Genomic DNA, 11,882 nt, shown 5'->3' on the forward strand with positions numbered 1-11,882 from the left:
GAGCTCAGTGTCTTTATGTTGTTCTCCTATTGGCCCGTTTATCCTGCCTGTCATTCACAAATCTAGTGTGATTGGTCCGTACCTTGCTCTTTCTTATTTGGAACGCAGCAATTCCCATCAAAATTACACACCCCTTTCACGTGCTTATTTTACCATGCGCATTAGCGATTACAAGGTTTTGATTGGTCCCTGTTTATTGATATCCACCCATCGACACGCTATTGGTGGAAACGGGGAGATTCCACGCGTTCAGTCACTGTAACAGCCAATCATGCTTCTCATAGCCAGTTAAGGGTGATGTAATACGGAAGTGAGGTCATTTTGTACCTTTTCAGGAATAAAATAAAAAATCTCCAATAGTGACAATCTCATACCAGTTAGAAATTCAGCATCGCAAGTATCATCGGTCTTTCTTATGATTAATTTGTTTAATACCGAAAAGTAGGGACACGTATATTATAATCATGCAGCAGTTAGTTCATATGCACTGATCCCTGTGACCGTCTTTGAGGAATTATAAATTAAATTTTAAAAATTATACCCCCAAATCATTATATTAATAACCTCTCACGATTAGTAATACAGGAGGAAGAGCCAGTTTAATACTCCTCCTCCTCTATATTAATGAAAAAAAAGTCATTACATAACACCTGCAGCCTACGAAACGGTTGAATATGTTCTGATCACTAAGCGAGGAAAGCAAAAACGACGATAACATTTAAAAAGGATGTCATGATAAACGACGTTTTATCGCAACGGATGTTTTAACATTCTCCATCTGCGTCTTACAACAGCAAATCCTTTCCTGGCCTGTCTTGAGCCCCGCAGACAGCAGGTGTTCTCCGGAGTACCGTGCTTCACACTGGGTATGAAATCCGGCGGAAACCGTGTTCTGTTCCCACCTCAGGTTGTGCAAAACCCGAGGTGCGTTTGTGTAGGCGTCTGTAAACGCGCGTCAAGACCGTCCTTAGTTGCTTAACTCAGTACGGTTTTTCACGGACAATTAAAATACTATAATCAAGGTAGTGCACATCATAAAAATGAAAAGGTGATCAGTGATGGTAAATTGGCCCTCTGTTCTTTACCAAGAAGCCAGATTCATGTTCACACCCCAGCCTTTCCATGTATTTTTCTGTACCCTAGAGTCCATACCGTCCGGGGTGTACCCTGCACCCCGCAACCCTGTATTTGATGAAGCAGTTAGAAAACGGACAGATGGCGGACTCAATGCTAGGGATAAAACCTGTAAAATGAAGGCCAACTTTAAATAGGCATCAGTTTAACAGACATTATAAGGTTGATCATTTTGTTTTCAGATGTCTTTAGTAGTACACAATGTCCAATGTCATCTCAAAAACGTTTAGAGCACAACAAAATAAAAAGCAGGGCTGGGCATTTTCATTTTTTTATTTAAATACAAAGACTGGATATCATGAAGTCAACATACTGTACATGGAGACAGGGTTTGTACTGGCATACATGATGTTAAAAGCAATATAATAACAGTAAACGCCTATTTAAAAGAAATGTGAGGTGCGATCAGGATCCCCTGGGAATGGTCCTGGAGTGAAAACCACACTGAGAACAGATCAGAGCTGCTGCAGGACAATGGTGAGGCAGTGTTTCACAAGCAGAAGTACACTGGAAGGGACCTGCGGACACCCACATCACTCCTTAGGGGCAAAGAGATTCGGGAAACTTCAGCTCAGCCCTCACTGCTAAGACTAAAGCCAGGCTTGTACAATGTGTAATGTACTGCCCCAATAATGTGACATTCACAAAATATCAAACAAGAGGTTCCCACTGACTAAAAAATGGGTTATGTGCACGAAACTAAAAAGGTGCGCAACTCAATTCCCCATTTCTGAAATGGAGCAATTATCTTCTATCCTCCATGCAACACATGCTCCACACAGGACACCACTCGGGAAGGGTTTTCAGTGCAAGTTCAAAGCATGGGAAAGTGTTCAATGTAAGAGCTCAGTAAGCCATCATTTTTCAGCCCAGCTTTGCAAGAAGCTGCAGTTACAGGTAGTGCCCTGGCTCGGCACCCGAGACCCCATCACCCATGTTTCACCAGCACTGAAGGAACAGAAAACAATGATGGACAATTACTGAGCTACATCAAAGCACGCCTGCAGTCGCCTACAAATCTGTAACTATTCAGCTCACGTCAAAGAAACGGCACCATTTTCTCAAGTGTGGCATTACATTTCAGCACTAAACACTGACCAAAATACACAAAGTGTCATAGGACCGTGCAACTCAGCAAGCTCTCTTTAAAGGGACGTTTGTGTCAGGTTGTCATGTTCAGCAGCAGCTCTGGGACTGTGTACTTTGACCTCTTCTTCTTTTGGCCCTTCGATACTTCCGGATTATGTCGGTGCTGGAAGAATGGGGATGGCTTCTGCAAACTTACCATAGTCAACCTCTGCAGAGGAAGACTTATTTTTCTATTTCTGTCAACCTCTTTAGTACACTATGTCAATATCATGTTTCATATTACTTACATTAGCTAGCACCCTTGCCAGCACCCAGGCCATCACATTCCACTTTAACACAAACTGAATTTTCCATAAATTAATCACGCATTTATATTTCTATGCGTTTCACAGAAATATTGAAATACAGAACTGGCTAGCTGAACAATGGCTTCAAAGCAGGAAACAATGTCCGTGACCTTGTTATATTCAGTCCTCCTCTTCTCTTCTTCAAGCAATGAAATCCAGGGGTCTGTTAAATCCACCTTTTCGGTTCATGTATTGCCTAAAAAAAAAAAAGATTACATCACTCCCCCCTCCTCTAGCACATTACATCATTTTCCACCAATGGTATTCCTGCTCTCCCTGCAATGGAACACCTGCTGATAAGAGGACATTCCAGAGCTGTGCGATTGGTTGCTGATCAAGCTGCCTCTCTCTCAATCCCCCTTCACCTCACACTGCCTCCCTCTATCAACCTGTTCACACACATGGCACATCCACAGCAAAGCCCTGGAAAAAACAAACCAGGCCTTGTCGCACCCTGGGTAGGAAATCCAGAGGGGCCGAGGAAGACCGGATGAGGCTAAAATGTTAGGGACTCATTTTCATTCTGCCCTGGTTGGATTTTAAACACGGAAGCAAGGCATTGTGTCCTGCGAATGACTTGCAAGCAGTTCTGAAATTGCATTTTGCCATTCAGTGGTGAATATTCACAACACTGCAGTGCTGCATTAGGGATGAAGACAACGTGCAAGAGCAGGCCCACCCACTGGTGTTTCAGCAAGTTCGAAACAGTACCAGGAGGCTGTCCTAAAAAGTATTAACCCAGATTCCAAAGAACAGAATGGTACAATTACAAACCGAAGAACAAATAGAAAACAAACCTATTTTAAACATGCACTACAAAATGAAGATCTGTTACACAATCACTCGTATTCATTAGAAAATGACAAAAAACAAGTTTTGTGAAGTGAAAGACTGTGAGAAGGGAAGTGTGGAATGGCACAAACCCAGCAGCAGGATTCAGTAAATCTTCCACCTTCCAGCTCACAACAGGAAGCTCATTTAGCAGAACGGTTTCCCAGCATCTCTGACTGGTGTAGAAATGTTACCCTGGTCCTTTATTGGGTGCATCCTCCACTTTCTGTCTCCTCTCCTTTATTATTGCATTCTGAATTATGAACTCATAATTCCAAGTTCTGTTGCAGGTCTCAGTAACTCCTGCAGTGGTTAACTCTGTTTCACATAGCAGTATTACCTATAGTTATAATGTAATCAATAATTGTGTTACTTAAACCTGCAGATTAAACAGCAACAACTCCCACCACTGTTTCAATCCACGTTTCTAGCAATAACCATGATGTTAATTACCATTAGGAAATGGAAAAGAGCTATATATTACAGGTGTTTATGCATTTTGTAACAAATGTTTTTACTTTGATGTCCAAATCATTTTTGGGCCAAACAGGTTTACTGTTGCCTGACAATTATGTTCTAGATGTTATTTGTTGGCATGTTTTAGTCCAACACCAATGGTAAGTGAGCAGCTGTGAACCCTCAGAACAAAGAGAGAAAAATGCAAATTTGTATGCTACAATCATAGAGCAGACTGAACAGTGTCAGGTGGGTCAGCGTTACCCTTTCCACTCCGGATGGAAATAAGACACAGCTATGACTCTCTTGCAACCAGACCCTGCACCTGGAAAGACAAAGCTGTGGTGCTTCACCTCATTTGAAAATAGAGCCCTGAAGAAATAAAAATCCGCTGTGCATTACTGAAATTTCAGCACGGCACGTCAGTCTAGAAAGGTATTCTATTTCACATTAAAAATCAAGTTAAAGAACAAACACACAAGCACTACTGCAATAACTCAAGTGTGAACCTTGAGGTTTCAAGAATGTTCCTTAAGTCCCCCTATTGCTAAAATATATCTCATTGTAGCATATATGATGGATACTGGGAATTGTGGAGATTGCATTGGCAAAGTCTGTATATAGTTCCTTATTGCTTTTAGAGAACACCTGAAACATAGAGTAAGATGTAAGAGACAATGCACATATCAAGGAGAGACTAACCTGTATTTTCTCTTCTGGGAGACATTAACAGCATATGCATTGACAGAACCGTCACACTTCTTTCCCTGTGAAAGCACCACAAACATCACTGTCAAAACCAGTTTATCCATGACCTGCCATGAAGCAAACACTAGAAACGCAGCACTTGAGAGACACCTGGTGGTGACATATGGGATTGCTTCTCAGGTGAAGGCTATACTAATCAGGTGCAATTTTATTATTTTTTAATTTATGGATAATAAAAATAATAAAATAAATTTTGAACTTTTTACATTTTTGGTTAAATGGGACCCAGTTAACAATAGTTGCAGAACTATCTCACACATTAGACCCCTGCAGGTGTGTCTGGCCCGGACTGAAGTCTGAGTTTGCTTTATTACCTTGGTGGAATCAAAGGTGCTGAAGCCCATGAGCTTCATCATCTCAATTTCCTCCTCTGTCTTCCCCTGCATGTCCTCCTCTGAAACACATGGTAACGTTAGCATCGGAACTACACATAAAACACAATCTATTCCCTCAATCACAGAAATTCAAGAATTTAAATTTTTTGCCCTTCCAATCTGTAAATGATGGTTGTATTGTGGTGGCTCACCCTCTAAATCAGAGGGAAAAAAAGGATCCTGCCATGTTTTCCTCTGGATCACCCACTTATTGTGCAGAGTGTAACTCATCACTTCTCCACAGAGCACTCAGCCCTGACTGGAGGAGTGCTGCCTTAGACGTCACCACATAACTCAGGCACTCATCCAAGTCACGGATACCCTGCTCCAGTCCACCCAAACCCTGCGACGCCCATGGGGAATATACGGCTTTGCCACTCGCTTCCAAAAAGCTCAGCCCAGATTCAAACTTGTACAACTGTTGTGTAGGGCCCGACCTGTATTCCGATGCAGTGCTATATTTCCAATTCAGGAGCTTAAACACATGTATTTTCTTTCATTTTTGAAACTGTGTTCACTGTGAACACTACACCACCGCTGCACTTAACCTGTTAACCTGTCACAATGGCCTTTTCTTTCTCACCGGAAATCTGATGCTCTTTCACATCTTTGATGTCCTTCTTGTCGTCCTTCTGTCTCGTAGGAGAGAGAGAGGAAGACCTGATGCGTCTTGGGGATCTGGAGTGAAGACAGACAGGAGAAACCTGGAGTGTGCTGAAAATCTCAGAGGTGCACAGGGGAAGCTGCGTGCTTGAGAAATGTTGAGAAATGTTTCGCAAACTATGGAAGGCAAGGATGAGCAGTAGCATTTGTTGCTATGATCAGGTATGCAGAGGCCTAGAGAATCTGGAGCTATTAAAACCTGATCTAGAAAACTCCAGGAGTCAAATTTGGCATGTAATCTTAAGTTTTTGTAAGAAGAAGCAGTAGTGACCTCAGTCTAGTATTTGCATCTAGGGAATAACATTCTCATTAGACTTCTTTTTCCAATCTGGATTCCTCAATGATCTTGCATTTCATAACCACAAATTCGGAATCAGCAACTATTAAGTTGCTGCAACCTCAGCACAACTGCACAGAGAATTGAAACATGTGCCTGCTCCCCTGACAAGCCCACTTGAGTGACGGCAATGCTTTTATGAGTTCCACAGTGTTCCACAGGACACTTAGCAACAATTACAGGAGATCAGGGAAATATCCACTTACTCCAACTAGGGGTCAGGGAGGAGCCAGAGCATATTCTGGCAAGTAACTGGCGCAAGGCAGGGTACACTCTGGGCAGGACGCCAGTGCATCCCAGAGCACACACAGATGCATACACTCACAACCAATTTTCCCCATAAGCTCATTAATCTACTATGCCTTTAGAATGCGGGAGGAAACCAAAGCACCCAGAAGAAAAGCATGTGAGCAGGAGGAGACCATGCATACTCCACGCAGATAGCACCCCAGGTCTGGAATTGAACCCAGGACCCCAGTGAGGCGAGGCACCAGTGCTAACCACTGCACCAGCGCAGAGCAGCACATCTGCTTGTTGAAATTAGTGGAAGTGTCTAGCTGACCCCAGGGGGGTCACTGGAGTGTGTAAATAAGAGGCAGTCCTGGCCAATTCAAGCCCCCCGCCAGGGCTCAGCCTTCTTTATGGAGTCACAGGAGGACCAGCTCTCTAAGAGTCCCATATATTAAAACCACGTGTCCAAACCTAGCGAGAGCTCACCTGGAACGCCGCCTGTGTGGGGACCGCGAGCGGCTCCGCCTCCTCTCCCGGTCACGTGACCTGGAGCGCTCCCTCTCCCGCCGCCGCCTCTCGCGCTCCCGCGAGGTGGACCGGGAGCGCCGCCTCTCTGCTGCGGAGGACACAGCCAACACACCGGTCAAGCAGTGCTGAAGGCCGGAAACACGAGCCTTCTTCACAGAACACAGGCAGCAATGCTCAACCAGGTTTTAACAATAAAACAGTTGTGAAGCTTGCACACGAATTTCAGAACCTTTGTATCTAATCATGCTCTGTATAGCAAATACACTATGCCAAACCCCTTAGCTTCTAATGTCATGAGTTCACGCCCATATAAACAATTTGGCATATTTCTGCTGTGGTGGGCATGATTAGTTGCAAAGGCTCTTGAATTTGCATAAATGAACACCACGATATCATGTCACAAGCAATAAAGAATCATGTAAATCAGTGGGTCTCAAACTTTTTGGACCAAGTACCACCCCTAATCCAACCAAAGCATCCAAGTACCACCTACAAGTCATCTTCTCATAGGAACCCCAGAAATTCTCAATGACCAACATGAGCGCGCGTGCACACACACTCACACATACATATGATAAATATTATAATAATAAACTTTATTTGATATAGCGCCTTTAAAGGTGGCTTCTCCAAGTGTTTTACAGAAAAAAACATTAACAACAACTAAGAAAAAAGCACCATTTCAGTGAGAGGGGTGAGCCTGTTCAGTTGAGCAAAGCAGATGTGAATTAATTTTTCGAGTCTTGATACAATTCACAACGGAGTCTAGCAGATATTAAATCGTCAGGCGTTTTCTTGACGGCAAAGGTCTCGCGGTGGATGTTGTAATGCGTATTAATTTCTGGAGCAACCTATCTAATTCGTGCAACTACACCGTTATGTCGGCATGTCATTGCTCTAGCACCGTCTGTACAAACTCAGACGCATTTTATCCAGTCGAGGCCATTCTCTTCGATAAATTCATTCAGAAGCTGAAATATGTGCTCTCCTGTAGTTCCTGTTGGTAGCGGTTTACAGAACAGAAAGTCCTCATGGGACATGCCCTCAAACTCGTATCTAACGTAAACGAGCAAATTGGCCAAATCGACTACAGATTCATCTAAAGTTTTTATTTCATGCGCATGGGAGCGAAACACAGAGACACTCTGTGTATTTTTCTCAAATTAGAGCAGTTCTTAAATATTTTTCTGTTATCACGCTTTCGTGTGCTCACAAGATTACCTGCGTTCGTAGCACGTATTTCTATGCATTCCTGTGTTTACAACGTTGGCATTGGTCCAAAATCACGTACATTCTCCTTTCTCCCTTTTTGCTGGAGATACAGTAGCTTTTTTTAAATACAATTAGTCACTTGCATCCGTAGCACGCATTCCTATAGAGTGGTATAGAATTACAGAGTATCTCTTGTGTCCACTGAAGTATTAGCGCGCACTGTATCGTAGTACGTAGGCTGCGTATTCGACACGTATTAAAATACAAAATATGAAAACCCATCCCGATTTTTCAGCGCACACAACACAGTTCCAGGGTCATTTGGCGTACCACCGGTACGCGTACCACAGTTCGAGAACCACTGGTGTAAATCATTATAGGGCAGCACTGCTGCTTCGCAATGCTGGGGCCCCAGATTCAATACCTGTCCTGGGGTGCTGTCTGAGTGGAGTTTGCATGTCCTCCTCATGCTCACTTGGGATTCCTCCCACCAGTCTATAAAATAGTGGTAGGTTAATTGGTGTCTGGGAGAACTGGCCCTGATGTGAAAGTGTGAGTGTCTGTGTGCCCTGCGATGGACTGGTGTCCCATCCAGGGTGTACCCCACCTTGGGCCCTTTGCTAGCTGGCTCCCTGCGACCCTGAATTGGAAGAAGTGGTTAGAAAGTGGATGGATGGTCATGCCTTCTGCTTATTACTGACCAACAACGTTAATTCATTGGCTTTATACAGCAGCTTTCACCCAAGAAGGATCTGATTATATCATGTGGCTTATTTAGCTGCTATGGAGAGCTTGCACAGAACTCTAATCACTAATTCTAGGACGCAAGTTCTAAGACAATTTTTGATCAATTGAGCCTACAACTATATCACCTGTCTGCCAGTACCTGGATGGGAGACCTCCTGGGAAAGCTAAGGTTGCTGCTGGAAGAGGTGTTAGTGGGACCAGTAGGTTGTGCTCACCCTGCAGTCTGTGTGGGTCCTAATGTCCCATTGTAGTGATAGGGACACCACTGTAAAAAGGTGCCATCCTTCAGATGAGATGTAAAACAGATCCTGACTCTCCGTGGTAATTAAAGTTCACGGGGCAATTCTTGAAAAGAGTAAGAGTGTTAACCTGGCCAAATTTCCCATTGGCCTTTACCAGTCACAGTCTCCTAATAATCCCCTTCTCTGTATTGGTTTCATCACGCTGTTCTCCTCCCCACTGGCAGCTGGCGTGTGGAGAGTGTACTGGCGCCATATACTAGTAGTGTCGAATGGAGTGGATATTAATCAAATAAAATTACTGAAATACACGACTAAGGTTTAGACTTAAATTAAAAATGCAATCAGTCAACATTCGCCTTACATTATTTTCTATTCCGATATTTACAATTTCCACACTAAAAGTACATTTAATACGTTTATAAATGACTAAATAGAGAAATTTCTTACAAGTACTTTTTTAATTTTGCGTAAGCAAACCACAAAGTGATAACTTCCAAAAGTAATGTTTTTCCTGTTGATAAAATAATTGATCAAATTCAATTCAGTAATTTATTTAAGCTTTTTTCATATAAAAACTTCGGAGAGTGAGTCATTGCAAACAGGACATGAACATATATCGAAAGTTAATTTCAAACCAGAAATGCCGTGCGTGTTACAGTTCCTGTTGTTTACGTGAATTCTTCTACGGTTTTGATTACGATTCTTCACACTCACCTCGTCTGGGAGATCGACTCCTGCTTCTCCCCATGGTTTCAACTGGTCCCACCGGATTTCAGGTGAAAAACACCAGTAACTTTCTCAGATAAGAGTCGAAAACAAATTTAGCAATCTACAGAAAACGCTAGAAACACGATCCAGTGCAACCGCTAAAAGAAACCGTGTTCCAGCAATACGAGTACATAGGTTCCCCACTCTGTGATTTCTGTTTCCTGCGTTGCTATAGCGCCCCCTCTTGTTTGGAGTCCATTAGTGATCACTATAATCACCAGAGAACATTTTTCATAGAGCTAATTATTTTGGAGGTGCAAGCTAGTCCGAAGACTCTAGGTAACTGATTTCTGTGAAAATTGATCTTGGTGTAAGTGTGTGCGCGTTTGTGCGATACCCTTGGTTATTATTAAAGATAGAAACCGGGGACGACTCTTCAAAAAAGGGTGACATATGTAAGACTAGGATTTGTGATGTGTAGGGTGTGATATGTTTAGTGTTAGTAGCTCGGCGGTCTATAGATTTAAAAAATAAAACAATGATTATGCAAATGACATTAAGAGAATAAAGAGGCTGCGAGTGAAAGGAGATCTATGCTGGAAAAAATGTGTTTCTTAAATTAAAAAGTAAATACAACCTGTTACTCCAAACCAGTATTTTAATGGATTTAATTCTCACAGTAGCTTAGACCAAAATCACACGATTCTCAGTCGCTGTTCTGAATATAGGTCCTGGCGGTTTCCATCTGTGTCCTCTAGTTTGTGCTTCACTAATGATCATGTGCACCGGGCTTAGTTTAGAAAAGCCGCTGAGAATTTTAACGTGAATCACGTTCCCTTGTACTGTTGTACAATTTGGTTCTGTCGCTTCAGGTCGTTTTTCAAGCCCCAGAATCATCTGGTCGCCCTTCACCAGACTGATTGCACAGCAGCAATATTTTCTTATAACGTGGTGACTATAATGGTACACAACATTTTAAAATGACGTCTTAAATTATTGGTTTCAGAGAGCCCGAAAATAACTCCCTAGCCACGTTGTTGAAGATGACTAATGCCCCTGGTTGTGTACACCCCTTTTATGTATTGTCTTGGCATTATTTTTTTCCAATACAAGTTCATTTTTCCCTCCATTCTTTGCTTTGCTGTCTTAGTAGGGGACGCAATTTGTATCTTTCCATTTTCCAATTAAATATGTTTATCCTGAAGCCTCAGGACAAGCAAGTGAAAATTTCCATACTGAGAGATTCATTTGTAGAATGGGACAGTGTTGCCAGGAACCAAGATCACTGGCTTCGATTAGAGAAAAGTTGTGAAATAAAATATTTATTTCAATCAGGGAAGAGTTTATAAATTGCTTTTGCTGTACAGGGCACATTCTCCCCCTGGATGTTCTGGAAAGGTCTTGTATTATCTGGGGAAAGTGTTGTTCGTGTCCAGGGCTTCCAATGCCTGTGTGTTCCCACAGGACAGATTGTGAAGTCCTTTCACCCAGTGCTCGGCTTGGAAACTGTGTCCAAGGCAATAAAGATTAATTTCTGGTTAATTAACACCATTCGAGACATGTGAAATGTGCCTTTTCACACTCTTCGTCTTGTTGTTAAGTTTAAATTTCTTCTTGCCAGTGTCCTCAAGCTTCAATAAAAGATAGTTTCTTCCCACATCAGTTATGTTGTGTTGTTGCTGCTGTTTGACACTGTTCTGTTTTTCCCTGTTGGGAAAGTTTGTCATTAGAACAGCCCAGAAGAGGCTGTCCTCTGTGAAGGATGTTTCAGTGTTCTGCCTCTGTCAGTTGGGCGTATGTTCTGTGCATTGCTTGTGGCCTTTGTCCTGCAGTGATATTATACATTGTCTTGATGCCCTACCTCCTGCCCCTGTACTCCTACTGCTGTCCCTTGGCAAGGCAATGATGTCCCTAGTGCTGCCTTACAGTAATGTTTCACTGCCTGCAGTGCTGTCCTATAGCAGTGCCATATGTCATACATTTTAAAGCACATTCTCTTGCTTATGCACGTAAAAGCCATACATACAAGTACACGTTCAGACACTCTAAATCGATGTAAAAAGTAAGCGAGTATGAAAGTAATTATGTAAAATTAAGACTCCGGTAGGTCACAGCAATATTATCGAACTCACCTGTATATCTTATTGTTATCTTGTTTTTATCAATAGTTGTGTTTGTAATATGATTGAAATGAAGGGTGATCAATGATATCATT

General features: G+C 42.5%; 1 protein-coding gene across 1 annotated transcript; it reads right to left on the bottom strand.

The window, feature by feature from the left end:
• Positions 1–1,389: 1,389 nt before the first annotated feature.
• Positions 1,390–9,826, bottom strand: snrnp27 (small nuclear ribonucleoprotein 27 (U4/U6.U5)). The gene is made up of 6 exons (XM_015340613.2): positions 9,674–9,826; positions 6,717–6,846; positions 5,583–5,677; positions 4,940–5,019; positions 4,560–4,624; positions 1,390–2,766 (listed from the first exon to the last, which is right to left on the bottom strand). Exons 1-6 carry the CDS (start codon positions 9,705–9,707, stop codon positions 2,712–2,714), a joined length of 459 nt encoding a protein of 152 aa, XP_015196099.1. The 5' UTR covers positions 9,708–9,826; the 3' UTR covers positions 1,390–2,711.
• Between the last annotated feature and the right edge of the window lie 2,056 nt (positions 9,827–11,882).

The sequence above is a fragment of the Lepisosteus oculatus genome, chromosome 2 (genome assembly GCF_040954835.1).
Source record: "Lepisosteus oculatus isolate fLepOcu1 chromosome 2, fLepOcu1.hap2, whole genome shotgun sequence".
Taxonomy (NCBI): Eukaryota; Metazoa; Chordata; class Actinopteri; order Semionotiformes; family Lepisosteidae; genus Lepisosteus; species Lepisosteus oculatus.